Source organism: Magnolia sinica, chromosome 14 (genome assembly GCF_029962835.1).
Source record: "Magnolia sinica isolate HGM2019 chromosome 14, MsV1, whole genome shotgun sequence".
In the NCBI taxonomy this organism is placed as follows: Eukaryota; Viridiplantae; Streptophyta; class Magnoliopsida; order Magnoliales; family Magnoliaceae; genus Magnolia; species Magnolia sinica.
Window position 1 is genome coordinate 5,153,531 of NC_080586.1, and position 24,610 is coordinate 5,178,140.

Below are 24,610 nucleotides of genomic sequence, written 5' to 3' on the forward strand. Positions count from 1 at the left end.
TCACGGTTCACGTGAATACACCTTAGCATATAAACATCAATCCAGACCGTCCAAATCGTGGGCCCCTTCTTAGCCTGGAAATCACAGCGATCAGACCGAATTTGAACATTGATTTTGGATCACTCACCATTTTTTCTTTCTACTCGACCATTTGGATGTGAGGAACAGGACCGTCCACTGTCAGGAATCGGATTACGATGGGCCCCACAATCAGGGTTATATGATATGCATGCATGCCACGTGCACGTTGTCCCAAAAAAAGGCAAGGTACTACAACTCGTAGTACGGCACCATCTTTCCGGCCAACATGCCACTCGTGTAAGACATCAGTACCATGAGAGCGGTAGGCTTCACCAGGAAGATCATTTTTTTTACAAAATTATATCCCATCCGCACATCATATGGCCCACAAGATTAGAATCAATGGACAAACAACGGTCTGACTCAACATGTAGGTGTGGTCCACCCAATGATCGGATCAGCCTGGTTTTTTAGAATGGAAATCTTCATCAGGGACGTACATTTTTTTATGGTATTGATTTTATACATAATGGGAATCTTGGTGGGAAAGAATGGACAGTACCACAAGCTGTGGTGCCTTTGCATAAGTGATCTGTTCTCAACAAATACACCCCCTTGGTGAAACGGTAGTATTCGCACTGCAAGCGCACATCAGCGACCACGAATGGCACCAAACTCAAGCGCCACACGTGTGGCAGATAAGCTCAAATTTGCGACATCCTGGCCGTTCATCGTACAGGGCCGTGATTTCGTAGATGTACGGGCCGTTCTGTTCTTCAGGTGGGCCGCATGTGCACAAAATGATGGTTGGTGGAAAGGGTTGGCCGAAGGTCCACACTCCACCCACACGTGTGGAACATGTGATCAGTGCACCGGCCCAATTTTGTCCGACGCGATGAACGGTCGGGATATCATCACGTGCCACGTGCACACGTGTGAGGCGCTTGTGTTTGGCGCTTGTCAGCCGCGCGCCTGTAAAAGTAGCATCCCTCATATCCTCTCTGAAACAGCCTCGAAGGTGGAGGAGCTTGGTTGCAGCCGTCTAACGGGGCCAATACACAGCTCTCTTTCTCTCTCTCTCTCTCTGCCCATCTGCATACAGTTCGAACAAAGGTATATTGCTCAACCCCCATCTTCGCCTTTCATTTCCTGATCTTCATCTCTGCATGATTTCATCACATGGCGCTCTCGCTCTCTCTCTCTCTCTCTCTCTCTCTCTCTCTCTCTCTCTCTCTCTCCCCATTTTCGCTTCTGATCATGCTTCTTCTTTTTTGCAAATCCATCATTTCTTCATTTGGGTCTTCTTGTTTTCCTATTCAGTAAATTGGGCTTCTGCCAGAATTCTGAAATTTGGGGATTTGATGCCGTATTAGGCCGGCCCGGTCTGTCGACTTGTTTGAATACAACGGATGGTTTTTGGAAAATAATTGAAAGATTGTGGCTTTATGTTGAAATCTTGGCTGTTTTTCGTTTGGATTTGTTGGTTTCTTTTTCGAATTAGAGAACCTTTTGAAGGATTTAAGATAGATAAATTGAATACGGGAATGTCGATATATGGGGCTGATATTAATCTGGATTCTTTCAATGTATCGGGAATCCTCAATCGCTGTTGGGTTCAATGACTGACAGCTCTGTAGATGGTTCAAGTCTATTTCATCATGGTGAAACCTGTGCTCTTGCATGCAGTTCGGATGGACCACCTTGGGACATATGCAGGCATAAAGCCCTTCATGTGGCGATGGTGTTCTCATACTTGTGAATTTTCGTAATTGAGTGTGCATTTAGTGGAATATTGGTAATCCAAAATCCTGCCTCTATTGTGATAGAAATTATTTCTAGGCTGACCATAAATGATTTCTGCCATGAAAACTGGTCAAATTACATTGATTCATTCTTAAATTGAGGGTCTCCTAATGCATCCCGAAACCATAAATGTGATAACACATGGTCATGTTCTTGATTCTATAACGATTAATGGTGAATCCAAACATTTCATTAGCCTTTTGACTTTTGAAACTTTTAGATGGATAGTTTTCGAAAGCTTGGTTCTTTATTTCTGAATTTTCCTCCTCCCGACGCCAGATCTCAGATAAGACTGCTGAAACAGCATATTTGTGCTTGCTTTCTCTCATGTCTATAACTTCAGGATCCACAACTAGACATCTGATGTTTGTACCTTTTGCCTGTTACTATTAATAAATTTAAGGAATTAATCTCTTTCCACCATACATTGAGAAGTTGATATTGTCTTATTTAAATAGGAAAAGATACATAGTGTATCCACGTGTGTGTGTGTGTGGTTCAAAATTCAAAGGAGAGTTTGGAGAATATCTCTCCCTTTGGAGTCATCCTTTGAGGATTCATATGTAAATATCCTAACAGGCACCTTCAAGCTAAACGACACTTCTAGGCCGTGAAGCAAGCTTTTAAGAAGATGAAGCCTGGTATAAATGAAGCCCTTTGTAAAGATATCAGCAACCTGATCCTGAGTTGAGACATATTGTACACATAAATTCCTATGTACTACTTTTTCATGTACAAAGTGATGGTCCATTTCCACATGTTTTTGTTCGAGCGTGAAATATAGGGTTGAAAGTTGAGGATATATCACTTATATAGTTGCAGCACAAAAGAGGGGGAGACTGAAGATAGATGCCAGTTTCTTTCAAAAGAGTTCGGAGCCGGGACAATTCAACCGTCGTATGAGCTGGGGATCGATACTAAGACTTGGTGCTTCAATGAGCAACAATAGCTTGCTTTTTGGCACTCCATGATATGAGTCTGGAGCCAAAAAATATCCCATAGATGCTCATTGATCGGTGATTGGTGGGATCTCCAGTCCAATCTGCATTGGAGAAAGCTAAAAGTGTGATTGTACCCATTCGTAAACGTAGGCCATGAGTGACTGGTTCTTTAAGGGAGTGCAATATACATTTACGGCAATCCAATGTGTGGTGTGTGGAACATGCGTGTACTGAGAAACTTGGTTGACTATAAAGGCAATATCTGGCGGGGTTATAAGTTACATATTGAAACACACCCACAAGACTTCTATACAAGTAGGATCTTCCACAAGATCACCATCAGTACATAACAGTTTGGAATAAGAGATGACTGGCGAGCTTAACAGTTTTACATTGTCCATCTTTGCCTTGTGCAAAAGTTCAATAATGCATATCGTCTGACTAAGATACAATGTTGAAGCATGTACAATGAGCTTTTAGTCCCAAAAAATAATGGATTGGGCTAAGATCCTTCTTTGCAAATAGGCGATTGAGATCACTCATAAGAAGAGTGAGGGCTGATGCATGATTACTTGTGATGATTATGTTGTCCACATAGATGAGAAGAATAAGAATACAATCGTCCAAACAATGGATAAAAAGGGAGCTATCAACTATGGAACCCACAAATCCTAAGCCTCGAATATAATTGTTGAAGCGAAGAAACCAAGCACGTGGGGCGTGCTTGAGACTAACAAAGCCTTGAGGTTGTTGCATATTAACCTATACGGGGAGAATCCTATGTAAGAAAGCATTTTGAATGTCCATCTGGTGAATGGGCCATGCATCATTGACATCAATCGAGAGAACTGGTTGCATGGTGGCCGGTTTAACAACAGGATTGAACGTGTCAGAGAAATCGATACCTGGTTGTTGATTATACCCTTTAGCAGTGAAGCAGGCCTTATATCGTTCAACGGAGCCATCGGCCCCTTGCTTAATCTTGTAAATCCACTGACAATCGACAATGTTTTGACTCGATTGGGCTAGAATGAGGGACCAGGTCCCATTTCTTTGTAAAGCACTAAACTCGGATGCCATGACTTATCTCCACTAAGGAATTTTTGCAGCCTGGGTATAGCATGTTCTTTCAACCAGGGTAACTAGAGAAAGGAATGCAACTTTTGGAGGGTTTTTGTGGGTTGCCCATGCTTTAGGTTTAAAATGCCATATTTGGATTTAGTTTGGATGGAGTGAGTAATAGGAGCCGTGTGGGTGTGAAGGAGAACCGTTTGAGGACTCAAAGGGAGGTGATTGAGTAGGTGGTGTATGCTGAGGCTCTAGCACAGGGCTAGGCGATGGAGCATCAACATGGCAGGCTCGAAACAAGGGTAAGGTTGGCTAGGTGGTGGAGGTAGTTGATTGGTTAATACTAGATTGATTGGAGGTAGATTGATTGGATGCTAGGGTGGTGGAGGTAGTTGATTGGTTAATGTTAGATTGATTGGATGTTGGGGTGGTGGTCAAGATGGGCACCATGATTTGGCCAAGGACTACTTGAGACAAGTCATCTACTAAAAAGTGCAGAACATGATCATTATCCTTTTCAACAAAAAGGCACCTTCTTTCATTGGACACTACATGTTGAGATAAATATACTCAACCAATAACCGAAACAACAGTTTGCTAGATTGATATGGACGAAGAAACGAATGATAGGTGCACCTAAAAGACCTTCAAATGTTATAATCAAGTTGTCGACCAAACAGTCGCTTGTAAGGAGATTGCCAGGCAATAATTGGAGTGGGCAACCAATTAATTAAGAAAACGGCAGTGGTGAAAGCATCGACTCAATGTCAAGTAGGCATTTGCAAATGAGCCATGAGAGCCAAGCCAATTTTGACTATGTTGATGTTTTTGTTTTGCAAGCCCATTTTGTTTAGAAGTGTGTGGGCAGGAGATACAGTGAGATATACCCTAGAGAGAGAAAATTCTTGAATTGGGAACTAGTATATTATATACCTCCAGCAATTTGTAATGACTTAATTTTGCAATCAAACATATTTTCAATGAGAGACTTATAAGCATGTTTGTTTCACCATTTATGAAAATAATGTAAAAGAAATGCGCAATGATTACAAGTTACTTTACCTGTCTCCTGACATCAGCTGCATTTGACCACCAATTCTTGTGTTTGGTTTATCCATGGTAAAATCGTAATGATGTCATTAATGATGTCATTTTTACATTACTTCAATGTCAAATTATCACCAAAATAAACTGATGTTGCTTTTGATTGGAGATTTTCATGGGCGATGATTACAAATTACTTCACGTCTCCTAAATATATTTGCATTTGACTAACAATTCAGGGTTTGGTTTGGCCATGGTAAAATTGTAATGATGACACATTTCTTGTACATTAACAGGGTAATTGCCGAAACAAACAAGCCTAAAACATATAAAAATATCAAGCGCGAGATTTAAGCACAATAGGAAAGAACCAACCTACTATAATCATCAATAAAAATAATATAGTACCTCTAGCCACTTATTAAAGGAATAGAAGTAGGTCTCCAAATGTCTCGATGAACAAGTTCTAAAGGATGCATAGAAACAGAATTGGAAATAATAATGGATAATCCTGAACTTTTCCCCATTGGACAAGAAGTGCAAACAGATAAAGGTTGTACAAAGCTAAGAATTGAGATGGCAGAGGAAAACGACTTGAGAGTTTGATGAGCCAGATGTCCGAGTTGACGATACAAGATGTCACAAGAGAAAAGCTAAAAGCAATACAGAAAGTGAGAATGCAAACTTATTTATGTGGCATGCAGAGAGCTGAAAAGGGTAGAGTCTGTCACTGCTCCATCCTTTGATGCAGGGACATGTGGTGACCTAACCCTAGATGCATGTATAATCAGGTTAAAGAGTATTCAAATAAATACACCAATTAACTAACCGTTTTCAATTAAAGGGATTAGGTAAATTTCAACACAAAGATGATGTTATTCTGTCAGGATCATGTCCCTTAGCATAAGATCACGTAAACAGTAAAAAGGGAGGACCTAGGGATATGAGGATATCCCAGATCTAACATAAGTCAGTCCACGGTCAAGTTTGGATCTGATTCTACTGACTAACCATCCATCTTTTTCGTTCAAACTAGAAAGGCGGTATCCAGAGAGGAACGAAAGGGGTGAAGAACGAAGGGTTCGAGATGAAGAAAGTGCGGGTCATTTTGTCGTCAAAAGAAAAGAAGGAAGATGATTCTTACCTTTTCCTGCACCTTGAAGATCTAGAAAGAAGAAAACCTGAAATCGGGGTGGAATCCTCAACACCCAAGGGTCAATCCTGAAACCTTAATCTCTTGAATAAATAGGAAGAAAAGAGACGAATTTCTATTCATTTAATAATAATCAAAATAGGGTTTCTCACAATGTATATATAAGCTATGGAAAAAGTAAAAGTACACTAAAGCGCCTGAAAACAAGAAAAATAACAATAAAGACGAAAAGTAAAGAAACTGCAATAAAACTCCCGAAATAAGGAAAAGAGCAAAAACGCCTAAACCTAAAACACTCGTGTGGTAGGGTGTGAAATCCGACCCATGAATCTATGGTTAGGGTGTGGTTATGCCGCTCCTGCACTCGTAGCACGTCAGAAAATGGGTCCGATGGACCCAATGTCCATCCACATCAACTCCTCCGCTCCGGTACTCTGTCGGCGATGCCTCCTCCTTTGGTACACTCTAAAGGGTGCACCATTGATGTCCGCATCATCCTTGGGAGGGGATCTTTCCTAACTTGTTGGCCTTCACATAAGAAAAAAGAGAGAGAGTCAATGAATACGAAGTGACAATTGTTGCCTTTTGTAAATTGATGCATGGAAAGAAGGTGATTGGTTATAGCAGGAACATGCAGGATATTTGTCAATGGCAAATTCTTGTGCACAAAAGAAATGCAAGCAACATGGGATGTGGGTAACCCATTACCATTACCAATAGTCACATTTTCATTCCCTAGTTAATCTAAGTGTAGTGAAAGATTTCTCAAATTTGTCGTAACATGGTGTGATGCTTCTTTGTCTAGATACCAAGTGTTCTTGCTTTCCATGGATGCCACCATAACTGAAGTTTCTGTGGAGGTTATCGACCTTGATAAGACATATCAAGGTGATGAAAGCAATCAAGGGCAACATGATTTACTAGGTTGCAGATTTGGCAAATGGGCAAATTGCCAGTTTTTGAGGAGGAAGGCAAGGCAGTATGAGATGATGTCGAGGAATCATCATGACTGCCCTTACCACATCCATGACTATGATTGCCATTACCACGACCATGAGGTCCACCACGACCTCCAGAAGAAGATGCATGTTGTGTAAAGAATGTTGTAGAGGATTGCTTAGATCCCAGAGACTGAGCATGGGACCAGAGTTGCATCTCAAACAGGAGTAATTAACCAAATAATTCACCAAATGTGATGGGAAGAATGCAGTTATTAATTGAAGTAATAACTGGATCATATTTCTATCCCAAGCCATTAAGTATTTGTAAACAAATATCATATTTAGAAATGGGTTGAGCAACTGCTTCCAATTAGCAATTGCTTTCGTTTTGTCCAAATATTCAGCAATAGCGAGGTTGCCCTTTTTGTGAGTTTGGAGTTTGTGTTTGAGTTGCATAATCTGGGAATAGGATTTAATAGCATGTAGTTGTTCTAGACGTATTCAGATCTCTATAGATGTGTAGTCATTCTAGATGCGAGCGAGAACCTATTCAGTCAGTGTTGCATAAATCCATCTCAAAATGGTAGAATCCTACTTCATCTAGTCGGTATAAGCAGGATTAAGTGAGGAGGTGACATTGCTATCTTTGTCATAAAGAAACTGGTTAGAACATGGAAAGGTCCCATCAATGTATCTTAAAAGACTATTTGTCCATAAAATTGGAATGAATAGGCTCCTCCAAAATTAATAATTAAGTTTGCCCAACTTGATTAAAACCAAATGATATTGGGAATAATAATGGAGGAGGAAGAGATAGGAATTGCGAGTGAGGTGAAGCCTAAAGGGATAGGGAGAGACCAATTTTAGAAGACGCTCATGGTGCTTATCAACTAACAAAGAGAGCTGATGTTGGGAAGGTTGCCGACGTCACCATTGCTAGTGTAGATTGTAGAAAGAAATTGATGACTATGTTAATGAACAATCCGGCGTAGATGCCGCAACAAGCCTTTGGTGCAGGTACCTCTGTTGCCGGATGCTAGTGCCGAAGCTAATGGCAATGCTAGTGCTAAACGTTGAGACCGACACTAAATGTTGACATTGCGGATTCGACTAAGGAAAAGGTGCTGATGTAGTAGGTGTAGGTTGGGTCAATCGAGTTGAAGGCATGGCAATTCGAGAGAAGAAAGCATGGGGATGTGGTTGAGCCGGTCTGGGATGGGGTCCTACTTGTGTGCCTGGAGTGGTGATTCGAACGGGAGGTGGGTGCAGTTAGTTCAGGAGAGTAATCGAAGAGGGCGATGCATGGCTAGGGTGTGGAGGCCAATCAAGATGAGACAGTTCCGACCTATCTAGGAGGCGCCGATCAAGTCGGAGTGCAGGGTTGAATTGGGAAGACCTGATCGAGTCAGGGTGGGCTCGGAGGTTGAATCGAGTGGGCCCAATCGAGTTGGGGTGTGTCTGGTCAAATTAGGAGGGCCTGATGAAGACGGGGTGGGTCTGGTCAAATCGAGAGAGCTCGATTGAATCAAGGTAGTCCAATTTTGTCAGGTTGTGGTTGTGGCAAGAATGGGTTTGGGAGAGAAACCACAGTAAAAGTTTGAGATTGTTTTATTTATTTATTTTTAATTTTTTTTCTTTGTTACAGTAAATGATGGTTTGGGTGGGAAAAGAGAGATTGGGCGGACAAGAGATGAGTAATGTGGAGATGAGGAAAAATGAAGAAGAAAGGTTGCCCTCTCATGGTAGATCGTCTGCTTGATACCATAATAAATTTAAAGAATTCACTTCTCTTTCCACATACATCAAGAGGCTGATATGATCTCATTGAAATGGAAAAATACGCATGGTGTATACAAGGATAGGATAGAATGGAAGATTCAAAATTCAAAGGAGAGTTTTGGAGAATCTTTCCTCTACAGTTACATTTACATAACCATTGAAGAGTCCTTAGTGGAGAGGTTTCCTTTGGACTCATCCTTTGAGGATTCATCTATAGATATCCTAACAACTATTTGTTGTAATTTTGTGGTTTTGAGTTTTGAAGTTGTTACTAGGATACAATGGAATGTTGCAAGACAGATGGTATTCATCTGTTAGTTTATTATGCTACTTTATAGTAATGACTGGTATGTGCAGACTCAGTGCTGCAACTTGCAAATTTGAGGTTGCAGTCTGCCATTTGAGTTGTTATCCATTTAAGAATACAAAATTTCACAGTTTTAGATTTAGGGCTAGTTTGGGCATGATGTTTGAAAATTGCAATTTTCAGGCAACCATTATAATATGTGCTCTGCCAGTCCACTTCATGAAGTTTCTTGTCATTCTTCTGTAGTTTGGTTCCCCAAAAGGACAGGAAACTTTGTGATGTGCAGGCTATCTAGACCTCATTAGTTGTGATTTTCTGAATTGCAATTTCCAAATGTCTCAATGGTGAGGCTTTGAACTGGCCCTTAGCTTCCTTTTGAGTTTCAATTGACAAGCAGTTCAGCGGCTGAAATGTCTTTCATTTGCAAAATGTAGTAACTGTTTGACTTCTATCCTTGATATGCTTTGGACTTTTCAGTTTTTGAGAAAAGTTTGTGTTTCCTCTAACAAGTCAGCATACAACTGCCCACTGTCCATGGTTGGCGGCAGGAGTTCCAACATTCATTTCAAAATAGCACAGTCCGTGGACACTGGGAAATCCCTTAATTTTCTGTTTATCGGCTCTTTGCAAGCATCAATCCAGAAATGCTTATAGCTGTCGATTCTGCTTACTCCCATAGTCACTTTTTCTCTTTCAACCTTGTGCATATGCATCACAGAATCTAACTGTCATCAGCCTGGACTAGCAGGTGTAGACTCTTTCTCTGTTGGGTTGTGATGGCTTCCTTGAGGGTGTTAGAAATTTATTAGACATCTCCCACTCACAAACCGTTTTATATCATGGCTCGTAAGGGAAACCAACAAAAGAATGGCTTAGATCGCAATGCATCACACCACAAATTTACAGTTTCAGATTCGGTAGGTGGACCCTTACCAGAGAAAAAACATAAGGCAAAAGCACATGAAGGAAAAACTGTTGATGGAGAGGAGCTTCCAAATGCTAACCACCAATGCAGGTCAAGTAGTCCATTGGGAGATAGAGCAAAGGCCAAATTTTCAGGAGATCGTAAGAAAAACAACCAAAAATCTGCGAAAGCCTCCACCAAAGATCAGTTGGGTGATGATATACCAGGTTCTGTGAAATTGGCGTCTATGTCAAGTAATTCAAGAGATGCTGTAGGAAATGAAACTGCATCCGATGCTACTGAGTTAAGAGGAGATGATGGGGTGCCACTTGAGAGCAATCCCAGTTCAATTAATTTTAGTACAGGTCACACACAGCATGGTTTGGCTGATGAAGATGTTATGGATGGATCAGGTTCCTCAGGTGCAGTAGCTGGTATGAATTTAAAAGCTTCAGCCTTATCCATTTTGAAAACAGCTAGCATATGGCTTGAAAGGCAGAAGCCCCTTTTTGATGCTTTGACAACCATTTTGTCCAATGCCTGTGATTACGTCCGCCTTAAGACCGAGCATGCATATCCTATTATCTGGAGGTGGCTATCACATTTTGGGAAGTTGGTGCTACTTCTATCCATGGTTTGGTTAGACTGTAGTCTTAGGGGACTGGACTCCTTGTTACGCCTAGGAACGACATCCTTCTTCACAGTCATTTGGTGCAGCATTCTCTCAGTCATTGCAATGGTAGGAACTTCAAAATTTCTTATAATGATGGTGAGTTATTCCTTGTCTGTCTCACATTACTTTATTTATTTATTTTTTCATGCTTCCATTAAATAATCCCCCGCTATGTGTGGTTGCAAGTTGAAGCTTTTGACTGTTGAGGTTGAGTGATATTCTAATCATGGAGCTATCTTTTGCTTTTGTCTAATTCTTTTGATATTTTACTCCTGTATATGCATAGCAAGAGGAATTATAGGATACTGAGTTTCAACTGAGGTTCCCACAAGTGAGGTCCAGTGTTTGGAGATCCAGACGGTAGATCTGACAGGCCCCACCTTGGATGGTGATGCCCCAAAAGTCTCCTTAACCTCCTATGTAGGCCACCGGCTGAAGGTTTATAATCTTTCAATCAGGTATATTTTTGGGCATCCTCCATAGTGGGGTCCATGAGATCAATGATCTTGAAAACCAAACCATTAGCTCCATGTGTAATGGAATTGAGATGCTGAGCAAACTACATTTGCTCAGGCTCAGCACCCTATAATTTCTCGATTGAAAATGGCAAGCAATTTTGGTTTTGAGCACTTGCTTCGTTAATCTGAATTTACATGCCGCAGCAAAGAATAGTTTCTTATACCTCATTGTTATGGAAATAATACTAGAACCAAACTATTAAAAGGCACTGCGCTGACTGCAGTTGATCTTAAAAAATGCTGGAAAATTGTTCTAGCAGCAAGAAATGAAGCCTTGATTTCAAGTAGGGGACTGACTGTCCAATTTGAACCTTGCTTCCCAAAGATGGGTGGGCCCTTCTTGTTTTATGGAAGAAACATGAGTAGCTCACTTGGTTGCGATGCATTGGCTGATCTGGAGCCCGGCAAAGGAGGGTTGTCAGCGGGCAGCGGGCCATCATGACTTTGCCACAAATCATGAAAACCCGACCCTAAGTATCTGGGACATGGCTGTGATGATGATGCCGATGGCGATGACACATCAGTGGCTGGTTTTACGTACTTAAATGTTGTAATATGTGAAAGAAGGGAAGAATTTTATGTGAATGTTGTCTGTTGCTAACCTTTTGGCTTTCTGAAAGAGAATGTGTAATGGTGTTCTTGATTCTCATGATTGATGGAAAGCCTGATGGGACCCCAACATATATAAACCCTGGATGGCTATTCCTTCTCACATCCATGCCAATATTAAACAACCAAGTTGAGATATGCATGTTGCTGGTGAAGGTGTTGACATTCTTGAGATAGGCATGTTACTAGTGAAATTTTTACCATTTTATCTGTTGGAGAAGCACAAATTTTTTTGGCGTGCTTAATAGAAATGTTGACATTAAAGAAAAACTTTGATACTCTTGCAGAGTGTGATGGTTGATACGCAGGCAATTAGAAATTGCATATGTGGCATACAAGTAATTCAAATTAAACTGTCTAAATTATGGGTCCCAGTTCAGATGTATCATAAGGTTAGAAATGAAAAATATCCAATGGTCCTTTTCCAAAGAACGATTATCCATGTATCAAGTGTCAGGATTGTTCGACCAATCTGATTCTGGGACTGACTTATTGACCGTGGGTTCCACAATTTAGTCAGTTTAATTTGACTTAATATATGCCACAGACAATTTCCGAGTGCCTGCATATCAAGTGTCATAGGTTGCCAAAGTATCAAATAACTTGCCTTGACATTATCCATTTGGAGAATACACTGTTGTCGGCCCTTAATAGACTGGTATTCATTTCGAGAAGGAATTAGCTTGTTTTGAACCTCATATGTATTCTATTCTGAATGATATCTTCATTTTCATTAAACATGCTCTAGCATTATTTGGAATGTCCTTATTGCTGGTTTTCTCAACCTTACAATTGCATCTTTTGTTTTCTCACGCTGCTGCTACATTCTCTATCCAGGTAACGGCTGGTTTACTGGCGCTTTTTGTTGGTTTCACAATTGCAATTTTGGTAGCTGCCGTCTTTGCAACTGTATTTTTGTGGCTGTATGGAAGCTTTTGGACTACAGGTTTCGTCATTTTTGCCGGAGGTTTGAATGCAACCTTTCCTTGAACGGCATCCATCTCTTATCTGTCTTATAACTTGGTGAAAATTCAATGATATTTTTTGTTGTTTAAAATGCAGGGATATCATTTGCTTTGAGTCATGAACGGCTTGCCCTCTTGATCACAACCATTTATTCTCTACACAGTGCGAAATGCTATGTCGGATGGCTCGGTGTGCTTTTGGGAATCAATTTATCATTCATTTCAAGTGATGTTCTGATACATTTTCTAAAAAATAACATTAGTGAGCATAATAGGTCCAATAGTCGCCCGGAGCAATCTACACGGTCAGGCTTTTTCCATGGTGAACCTATGCATGCTTCGCAATCAGATGATGCCACTCGGGCTACTTCTGGTAGATCGGCAGATCATAACCCAGGAGTGCCTTCAACCAGTGGAGCCGAGGCAGAACTAACGTCTGAAGATGAAGTTATTCGGCTCTTAAACTGCAATGATCACTATTCAGCATTGGGTTTGTCCCGATATGAGAACATAGATGTTTCTTTACTCAAGAGGGAGTACAGAAAGAAGGTACCTAGCATATCTTTAAACCATTAGGTATATGATTGGAGCTTGCTATGGCTGCTACATGAGGTGTGTTTTGAGTCCTCACCATCACACATGCTAATGTGGACCATGTAGGCAAGACCTGGACTGTTCATCAGGCGCACTACACGGTCTGCACCACATATGTGCTGTGGGCCAAAAGCAGACTGGTCCGGTCATTATTTGGGCCACACATGCACATTGAATGTGGAATATTGATCAAATTCCTTTCAACTGTCCATTCTCTTCTACACTTATGGTGCAAACTGACGAGTGGTTCAGGAGGCCTGCATGAGAGAGCGGCAGAGCGCGTTCATGGTAATTTTATCATTGTGCCTGGGCTTGAGCCCTTTATGCCACTCAGATAGTTCAATGTGCTCATCAGTGCCTGACCGAAACATGTGGCTCATTTAACCTTACCATATACGGTGAGACACACACCCACTTGATGAAATTCCCAGATCTCGCACATATGTGCATGCCACATTGGCATGTGTGGGGAGCTCCATGTTTTTTTCTGGATATATTATTTGTCCTTTTTTTCTCAAACTTGCTTGAGCTATCTGTTGTCATTATCATGTGTTTAGGTTTTCTTGATGGTTCCCGTAGTTGAATATCTGTAATTTGGTTGTCTAGGCAATGCTGGTCCATCCCGATAAAAATATGGGCAATGAAAAAGCCGCAGAAGCCTTCAAGAAACTTCAAAATGCTTATGAGGTAAGGCTTAGTTTCCAGTCCTTTTCTGAACCTCCCTTTTTATTTTTTTTCCAAACTATATCGTACATGTAATGGTAATCTACATATCCAGGTTCTGCTAGATTCTTTGAAGCGAAAAGCATATGATGATGAATTGAGAAGGGAGGAGCTTCTGAACTATTTCCGCAAGTTTCAAAGTGCTTCCTCAAAGGTGTGTTTCTTTTCTCTCTTTCTTTCTTCCTTTTTTGTTGTTTTGTTCTTTTTCCTTTTCTGGAAGATGTGTTTCCTTTCTATTCCCCGCCTCCTGGTCTTTTTGGAGGTTCTTCTTCATTTGGTCATTTCAGATTGAACTCACTGTTCAATTCATGGGTTCAAAGGACCATTATTACAGACATGGCACTGAAACCAACAAACTTCTTTCTGTAATGCTCATCTTCAGTCGCTAAAATAGAGATTTAAAAGACAGCCAACTGCTATCATGAAGGGTTAGCTCAACTGCCTAGTTAGCAACCTACCGGCAATGATGTTAGCTTTGTTTTAGGTGTAAATGCTAACATCCCTCATGCTCCCAACCAAGCTGGGATCCTCTTGAAGGACACAGAAATTCTGTGTGGGATGTCATCTCACTGTTACTCAATTAGGCCACTTTGTGGAAGTCACCTTTACTTCTTCTTCTTTTTTCCACGTACAATCATCTGGGTGTAAAGATGGATTCAAGTCTTGATCTGGTGCGCTTTTGTACCTATTGAGATCTTGCAACTGGTGCAAGAGAGGTTTTCGGTAAGGTGTTAATAATTTCAGATTTGAAAGTTAGATTGGATTTAGAAGTGATCCTCTAAGGGCGTGTTTGGTCCGTGGAATTGAATGGTATTGAATTGTATTAGATGGGATTAACATCATTATTGCACAATGATTGCATGTCTGGAAATTCCATGGTATTGTAGCCATCCAATCCCATGTTTGGGATAAAAAATTTGCTACCCGAAAACACCGGATTAAGCAAAATCATGTTTGGTGGACCATGGAATTGTAATCAATGGACCAAATTCAAAACGGATTTCCGTTCACTTGTACACATATATAACTAGAATGTCATGTGTAAACAGTGTATGTGGATGGATGACATGGATAAATGCATGCATCAATGTGGGGCCCACATGTGTAGTGGATTTCAAAATCCATGGAAATCTTACATGGGGCCAAATGCAATTCCATGGGACTAAATGAAATTCCATCCCACCTAACCCCAAGCTTTCCAAATGCTGGATGGAATTGCACGGTACCAAATGCAATTCTATCCCACCTAATCCCATCTAATACTCCGCGCCAAACGCCCCTTAAGAATTTCAGAAAAGTGAGCAAAGGGTGTATTTGGAGATGCCGATCTTGGTTGGTGGTTACTCAATGTGCATGGTGTTTAGGGTGATAAGTAAAGCAGAACCCGAAATCAGGCAGCTTCAATTTCCTGGGTTTTCAGTCTAAACAAACAGGCCTCAAACATATAATCTACATCCTATCGGAATTGCAAACTTGGCATCGTCCTTCTAATAGAACAGGCCATCCCAAAACTCTAATCTAATCTGCTTACATTCAAAAACTCTTATCTAATGCAGTTAGGGTACAATTTTGTGCTTTACATGTGCCTCTTGTGGAGAGACACCTGAAAGATTTCTTTTATTTTCGTATCTTTTCTGGGTCAGGCTTGAGGAGTTGGTAAAAGAGGCCATGCATCTCGCAACACATTTGTTGGTCAAGGGCTGGCATGAAAGAAGAGCGAGGCATCCGGGAAAGGGAGCATTCCCACTTAATAACAGAACGTAGAAGTAGAACAAAGTCCACGTGCAAACCATAATGTTTTCCACCAAGCCATGCATTTAGCAGTACATTATTTTTGTTTTAGTGTCATAGAAACCCAAGTGAGAGCTTGTTATTTTCCTTAATAAAATGCAAGTAAACTCGGTTTTCCTCAGTGAAGAAAAGAGCAGAATGTTGATGACTCTTTTAATACTCACCTGTACCTGCTGAGTATTCTATATCTACCTCGCATCATGGTATGGGTTTCATGTGTAGCACCGGAACATCTTCAATTGGATTTCCATAATTTTACTTGTCAATCCAAACACATGAAATCCAACTGAAAATCCATTTCCACCATGAATTTCTGTTGTAATCTAAGCAAGTGGAAGGTAATTCCTTTCCACCTTTGTTGACATCAGCTTTTGTTGTTGTTCTTCTTCTTTTTTTTCCATGGAAGTTTTTGCTTTCCCATTTCTGTTTTCTCCCTATCCAAACAGGCCCTTAGTACAGTCCAGAGTCCAGTGATGTGGTTGCTTTCAGCATATTAGATTTAGTTTGTGAACTTGTTTCCTTTATTTTATGTTGCTGTATTTTTACAGTTTTTAATAACTCTGGATTACAGTTTTGAAATGCCATCTTCCATCTGTTTATAAATTACTTGAGCTTTCAAAGTACCCTTAATTCTAGAATGGAAGACATGGTCCCTTCGCTTCTGGGTTCCCTCGTTCTGAAGCTGATGATGAAGATCCTCATGGAGATTCGAGAAGAATAGCCTGCAAAAAGTGCGGCAACTTTCACGTGTGGGCTCATACAGATAGATCCAAATCCCGAGCAAGATGGTGCCAGGTTTCACTTTTTCATTTTTCAGTTTTGCATCTCTCCATGATTCCACCATATTTCTACATAATGACTGAATGGGATGATTATGTAGAAACAGATTGGTTTAGGCCGTTATTGACATTTTCCAATGGGATTTCTTCTTTTGTAGGAATGCAAGGATTTTCATCCAGCTAAAGATGGAGATGGTTGGGTTGAACAATCTTTTCAGCCGTTTTTGTTTGGCTTGTTGCAGAAGGTATTAATCCATTCAACATTATCTTTTCAGCCGTTTCTTGATTTTTGATATGAGGTATAAAAGAACAGCTCTTTCTCAAATTCTTGATTAGTTATTCAACTGGAATTGGATTTTGATGTTCCCGTATTTCATCCTCTCAACAGGGACAGAGTAACGCCCTCTTTTACATCCATGCCACCACATGCATCAACTTCTGCCACATGCGCGGGATCCATGCCATCCCCTTGGTGGAGCTGTACAGTGCCGTCCCCAAAGTCAGGCTGGTCAACTGTCAGGTGGCATGCTGTTTATGGAGAAAATGGGTGGCTAAGAAATAGCTGTGTTTGTCTTCTAAGCCGCCCTTTTTTCTAATGTTCTGGCCAAATGGTGAGTGGACCAGCCTGATTTTTGGGTAGGGGCATCTACAACACAGTGGGACCTGCCTCATGAACGACTTGGATCTTGCACCTATGTGCCCCCATTGGCATGTAGAATGGGATTAGATAGTATTTATGCATATATACTCGCTTGCATATGTACAAAATATATGTAGTGTCATAAACTTTGATGATTCTGGCATTGTAAGTTGCTAGACAATAGGAAAACAAAAGTGGTTCATAATATTAATATGGTTTCATCATGGTCTGAGTTAGAAAAATGCTTGGCTATGAGGATGCTATATCAGGGGGAGAAATTCATCACGGTCTAAGGGGCAATCGTGAAGAAGATGTCAACAACGGAATGGGAACTCATTGGAAAGAAGTGAAGCTTGCGATAAAGAGGAGTCGCTGTAGCCGTGTAGGTTCACAAGGATATTGGTAAAACCAAAGGCAAGGAGAAGATAGTTTCCGATTGGTGAAACTATGCAGAGGTGGAGTATCTTCCAAGGGTTAGTAAGAACAAGGGGGTTGTGGAAGATGGAGAGTGGATTACGGTATCTCTGCAGAGATCCCGGAAGGAGAATCAAATGAATGGGTATGTGGTAAGAAGATTGCAAGAATTTTCGATAGAGTAGGTAGATAATTTCCCAAAGGATTGGAACCAAACAACTTTCGAGGACATCTTTGGGGATTATTGGAAGATAAAGAGGTGATTATACCAAAAAAGAAGGGGACTATGGGAAAAAAGAGGTTTTACATTTGTTTGAATGGAGGCTATGGAAGATCTGGAGGAAGCTATTGACACCATTAATGAGGTTCGAGCTAGAGGAAGAAAGTTGTGGGCCAATATAGCTAGATGCGGGGTGGAGGAGATGAACAATGATGTATCTGTTGCATCCACTTGAACTTTGGATCTGCCTCATTCTGTCTCGTGCCCTAAAATGATCTCTCCAATTGGATGGATGGTGTAGATGCAACAGATACATCATGGTGGGGCCTGCCCACAGAACGTGGTGACGTCACTTCAGTAGTGAGACTCGCTACTGTCGGGTTCAATATCTAATCCGCGTCCGCTACGCATGGATAGTTTTGGAGAGAAAAAGCTCTCTCGGTCTGTGCTAGTCAACATCAGTCAGACCCAAGAGACGCATGGCCTGTCGATAGAAAAGGGGTGGGCTCGAGACGATGATGACATAGTCACATAGGAAATATAAATTGTGATATGGTGTGGGTTGACACGTGCCAGGGGGAGAGGCTAAATGTGGAGAGCATGGTATCACGTGGAGATGCAATCCTTGAAGCGAGGAAGGAGTCTCCCACTCATGTTGAAGATCCAACATGTGTGGAGACTTTTATTTCCTAACTTTTGTGCCAACGAAATTAAAGAATGCTACTTGTGTGAAGAGGTATTTCATCTTATATCAAGTTTCTCGATCTCTTTTGAATCAGATGTGCATTATTGGGCTACAGCTGAGTGCAAACGTTCTTTGGCACATCACAGCTATGCGGAGTTATACCTTTTTGCAGATCCTTGAGAGGGTCACCTTCAAGGGGAAGACAACAATGCTTCGAAAGTGGTTTCAGAAGATGGAATGGTAGTAGTAGTATATCAGGGGGAAGCAGATCCCCAAGGAAATGCAGAACCTCTTCAGGTACAGGGCTTCTAAGTCAGTGGGCCAGCAAAACTGTCAGAAGAGCTGAGACTACAAGAGAAGGCCATCTAAATAGTTGTAGCCATGCTGGATTGTATTGAATCAGCAGTTGAAAGTGGAAATAGTACAAGGTTAGTACAAAATAACCTTGCTTTATTATCCACTGATCTGGGTGGGAAAGTTTCAGTGGTCCATGGAATGGCATGGGTCAAGGATATTCTGGCAGAGTGGGTCGGCTGCTGGGGGTTTCTTTCGTGGACAGGGAAGAGGACCATTAGGAGTCATTTCTATTTATTGAGGAACGGGGGAGGCAAATACAGCAAGAGGTACAGAACAGCTCAGTGCAAAACACAGGTAAGAGTAATAGGGAACTCAAGAGGCTATCACTGGCAATAAATTGCAAGGCCTGATCATCTCCAAAGAGTGATGAGAGGGTGAGAAGGGGCAGAAGAGTATCCTCATGAAGATAATAAGCTGGAACATCAAAGGATTGGGGTGTTCCCAAAAGAGACAAATTAAAGATTTATGCAAAAGGTTCAAGGCAGAGATAATGGCATTGCCGGAGACCAAGATGCAATCGATAGATCAGAGGTTAGTGGATTCTCTTTGGAGATGTAATACAAAAAAGAAAAAAAGGTGGCATTGGATGCCGTTGGTTCAACAGGGGGGCTCTTAATATCATCTATAACGGGAATATTTGGGTGATGGAGGACAGTGGGGAAGGAATCTTCTCATTGTTGATATTGTTTCAGGAGGTGGTGACAGGTCATTACTGGATATTTACTTTTTGTGTATGTGCCAAATAATCCAACCTTTTGAGAGGTGTTTTGGAAGGAATTAGCCAAATGTCATAAAAAATGGCAACTCCCCTGGTGTGTTGGTGGGGATTTCAATACAGGTAGATTTGTTTGAAAAATCAAGTATGAAAGAATTCTCTAATTGGACTATAAAAATGAGATGATTGATCTACCTATGGTAGATGTAAAATTCACATAGACAAATGGGCAAAAAAAGGTAGTGAAATCAAAATTAGATCGCATTTTGATATCCTTAGATTGATGAGACAATGTTGGCAAGGTTTTCAGTATTGGTGAATGGATCTCTGAAAGGTTTCTTCTTAGCATCGAGGGGGTTGAGGCAAATGGATCTGTTATCTCCATACTTATTTGTGGGAGTGATGGAGGCCTTAGGTAGATTGGTCTACAAAGTGTCGAAGCAGATTTATAGAAGGATTTAAGGTGGACAGGTTAGTGTTTTAGGTGCCTCTTCTTCAATATGTTGATGATATGATTTTGTTTTGTGATGTGGAGGTTAAAAAGGTGGAAAATCTGAGAAAGACTGTTGCATGTTTTGAAGCAATCTCCAACCAAAAGGTGAATATAAATAAGTGTGAAGTATTAGGGATTCATTTATTGTTGGAGGAAGTGGCAGAGATTACAAATATCTTTGGGTGCCAGTTGGGTTCTTTTCCTTCGACTCATTTAGGCCTCCCATTATGTATAGGGAGACTGGCTAAGCATTTGTGGGAGAAGATGGTGGGAGGATTTGAAAGGAAATTATCAAGTTGGAAAAGAAGACATTTGTCCCTCGGGGGTAGGCTGACATTAATAAAGGTGGCTATGTTGAATCTTTTGGTTTACTTTATGTCATTATTCAGGTATCCAAAATCGGTTTCGAATCTTCTGGATAAAATCAGAAGGGATTTTCTTTGGCAAGGAGGAGGTGTACAAATTTCATCTAATAAAATGGGAAGAGGTGTGTCAGTACAAGAGGGTGGTGCAGGGATAAGGAACTCGAACCTAATCAACTCTGCGCTTTTTGGGGAAATGGCTGTGGCCTTTTGAGGTGGAGAGAGAAAATTTTTGGTATGAAGTCATAGTCAAGAAATATGGACTAGAGGAAGAGGGGAGATGGATTAGAGCGTCGTCCCTATACAAATCATCGGGGGTTTGGAAAGCAATATCAAGAATGAGGGACAAGTTCAAGGAGGGTTTAGGCTTTTCTTTGGGGGATGGATAGAGTATTCAATTTTGGGAAGATGTTTGGTTGGGAGATCAACCACTAGAAATTTTCCCTCGCCTTGTTAGTACTTTGGTGGATTCAAACATCTCAGTTGCAGGCTGTTACTCTAAAGAAGGGAGAGGGGTAGTTTGGACCCCGCTATGTGGAAGAAACTTGTTGAAAGAAGAAGAGGCAGGGATGCTCATCTTGTTGGAAATGCTTCAAAAGGCATCTCCAATGGTGGGAGAGAGTTGGGCAAATATTTGGTTAAATCATTCTTCCCTTTTAGTTCTGGGGTCTCATCAGCTAGGCAAATCAGTCACACAGCTTGTGTGGCACTATAAGCCTTCCCCCAAGGCAGTAGCTTTGGGTTGGTTAGTTGGAAGGAAAAAGGAATTAACAGTTGATAATCTTCAGAGGAGAGTGATGGTGTTGACAAATATATGTTCGCTGTGTATGCAAAATTAAGAGTCAGTGGATCATCTGTTCATCCATTCTTTGTTTGCAAATCAGGTTTGGGATAGTTTCTTCGAGGATTTCAGAATATATTGGGTCATGCCGGGCTCCTTGTTTATTTTTTTGGGCTTGGCATGGGGGCAGGCTTGAGAAGAAAAAAAAGACGCAATTTGGCAGCCAGATAGCTTTAATGGCCAGCATTTGATCTCTGTGGGAAGAAAGGAACAATAGATGTTTTTGGAATCATAGTCAGGTGATGGATGTATTCAAGTGGGATAAAATGCATGTAAAGGAATGGGTGCAGGCCTTTTAAAGGCGTAGTTTTTTTTTTTTTTTCCTTCTTTTGTTTTTGCTATGTATTCTTTCGGGCTTTTTGGCCTCACATAAAAAATAGTCGACTTTCAAATTAATACGATGCCATTTTGAACAGGTGGATGCACCTTGTGCATATGTTTGCGCGGAAAGCAGGATCTATGATGCAACAGAGTGGTTTATCTGTCAGGTAAGGATCCATGCTGTGATTTTCACTTTGGATGACTCCTTGATAGATCATTCAAGAATGTGTTTGGGACCTTTCACAGTTAGCAAATACACACCTGTCACACACCATCACCAAAATGGTTTGGTGTGCATTACCCTCTTTTGAGGGGCATGCTTCTGTGCTTAGAAGTACAAAACAAGAACATACAAAACTGGACACCAAAAAAAAGAAGAAGAAGAAGAAGATCAAAACTGGATCACTTCACGGCTAAAGTCCAAACCTCTTGGCTGTGTTTAGCATTGTCAGTAACAGACTCGAAACATCAGTCTTCTCCTTTTACAACAAGGAAAAAGGAAACTTTGAAAGGATCCTTCAAACTTCCAGACTTGTCATTAGAATATGGTGCAAAGTTCTAACCTTTATGGATCTATTGCTTCAACCTTTGAATTTCAATTACTAATCTATTGATTCAACCTTTGAATTTCAATTACTAATCTATTGCTTCAACCTTTGAATTTCGGTTACTAAAAGTACCCAATAGAAGGTAAAAACACACCAATTTCTTCCAACCAAATTAGGAAATCCATCTTTTTTCTCGTTTTTTCTTTTCTTTTTCCTTTTTTTGAATGGTGTTGCCTACGAAAAAAGAAAAAAGTATGCAGGTTTCATATTTTAGAACCATTGTATCCTCATTTTACTGGGATTCTTTTGTTGGTCAGTCAAATATAACACCCAATGCATAATTAACCTGTGCTTTGTGATTAAGTGCACACAACCCATAATTCATGGCATAAATTGGATGCATTTTGGAGGAACAAAAGGACCTGTTTGGTCATACCCCAGAATGAGGAATGGAATGGAATACTGCCCAGCCCATGTGCATTTTGCATAAGTGGTGCCATTCAGTATGTCCCACAAAATGCAGATGGTGGGTTGTAGGGCTGTCAACAGATCGGATCTTGAACTGGATCCGATCTGAATTCAATCCTTTTAAATCGGATTTGAATCGTTAATCGGATCTGTCAGATCGAATTCAGATCCTGAACACTGGATCCGTTTGTAATGGTATGGGATTTGGATATACCATGACTCAATTCGTTAAGGATCAGATCTGACATGTACAAAGATCTGATCTGATCCATTTATAATGGTGATGCTTTAAAAGTGTAGTTAGGTTTTGATGGGAGGTTTAAAGGTTTAGGGGAAAAACCATTATTCTTTTAATGGATTATTGTATTAAGGGCCCATTTGGATACCACCAAAGAAGTTACTTTTTCTACTTAACAGCAGTAGATAAGTAACTTATTTGAGATAAGTATGTTTGGTTTAAGATCGATTACAAGTAACTTTTTTTTACTTGAAAGGTACTTAATCACTTCAGCATAATAAGTAGAAGCCAAGATAAGTTACTTGAGGCATAAGTAGCTTATTGTAAGTAACTTACGGTCCAAACGCCCCCTAAAAGAAAGGAAAAAAATTGCATTAACAGTCTTAACCAGATTGAATTGGAACTTTTGAATCTTTAATGAATTTGAAGTGTTTTTAGGATCTGTCAAATATCAGATCGAATTTGGATATCTGTTATTCTTGATCTCATCAGATTCTGATATGCACAGATCCCCTTCAAATTCGATCTGTTTTCAGCCTGGTAGGATGTTCTAGACGCACCCATCTGCAGAGTCTGCCCCGGAATGAGGATGTGATGATAATGGAATAGATGCTCCCATCTGCATTTGGCAGAAATGCTTTAAAGCTGAACCCAACCTGTTTTTGTGGATGTCTGGTCCAGTGGTTGGATCCGCGCTGACCCCATCCCGCCTGAAAATTTGCTTAATATAAAATCTTTAAGATAATAAGGAATTAGCAAGCAATTTTCTCTTAACATAGTGGTCACTCATACGTTTAATTTATTAGTAGTCTAGTGAACCCAACCTTTGCTAGACACCTCTAACCCAAACCAGTCCAACTGATCCAGACTGGTCCAACTGTCTGGTCCTATACATGTTTTGAAATGCTGTTTGAAAAGCATTCCAAACCAGCTCAAAAGTGCATGACATGCATCATGATAGTAGTAGGATTTAGCCTCTCTAGTCATTCTCTGTTCTCTGTTTTTTTCCCCCCACATGACATATGCATGGGTTATCACAGGGAATGAGATGTCCAGCCAACACCCACAAGCCGAGCTTCCATGTTAACACCAGCATCACCTCCAAGCACAGCAACACAAAGGGAACTGGTTCAGCACACCGGAGTGGAGGGATGCCGACGACCAACATGGATGAGAGCATGACAGAGGAGGAATTCTTCGAGTGGTTGCAGAATGCAGTGCAGTCGGGCTTGTTTGAAACCAGCAGCCCATCAACGGAGAACCCATCCGCAAGAGCTGGCAGCAGCTCCAAGAGTGGCAGTGCCGGCAAGAAAAAGAAGAAGGGAAAGAAGCAATGGTGAGCATCCATTTTGTGGAAGCTCAGGACGTTTGAGTTTTCAGGCATGAGAGCTGTGAGCTATTAAAAGAGGAAAGGAGTTTTTTTCCCGCAGGTACGAAAGCTGATGCAATGTAATGTCACTACTTACCATGGCTGCAAAACTCATTTATGGTCAATATCCATATATGAAGTTCTGTATAGATCGGCTCTTTTTTACCCCTCAAAGCATCCGGTGATATTTCTATGCAATGATTTTAGATAGACGGCCTGTAAAGTAACCATCCAGAATCATTTGCCAGAAGTTCCTCCACAGTGCCAACATGTTGCATGTTGCATGTTGCAATTGCCTCATCCGAAATATTTACGCCTTTTGCACA

At 40.9% G+C, this 24,610-nt stretch overlaps 1 protein-coding gene across 1 annotated transcript; it reads left to right on the forward strand.

Annotated features, from left to right (window-relative positions):
- Nucleotides 1-972: 972 nt before the first annotated feature.
- On the forward strand, nt 973-24,610 carry LOC131224645 (uncharacterized). Its single transcript, XM_058219914.1, has 10 exons — nt 973-1,134; nt 9,806-10,730; nt 12,599-12,728; nt 12,824-13,275; nt 13,927-14,007; nt 14,099-14,197; nt 16,471-16,629; nt 16,772-16,858; nt 21,757-21,828; nt 23,956-24,610. The coding sequence occupies exons 2-10, from the start codon at nt 9,897-9,899 to the stop codon at nt 24,253-24,255; spliced, it is 2,214 nt and encodes a 737-aa protein (XP_058075897.1). The 5' UTR covers nt 973-1,134; nt 9,806-9,896; the 3' UTR covers nt 24,256-24,610.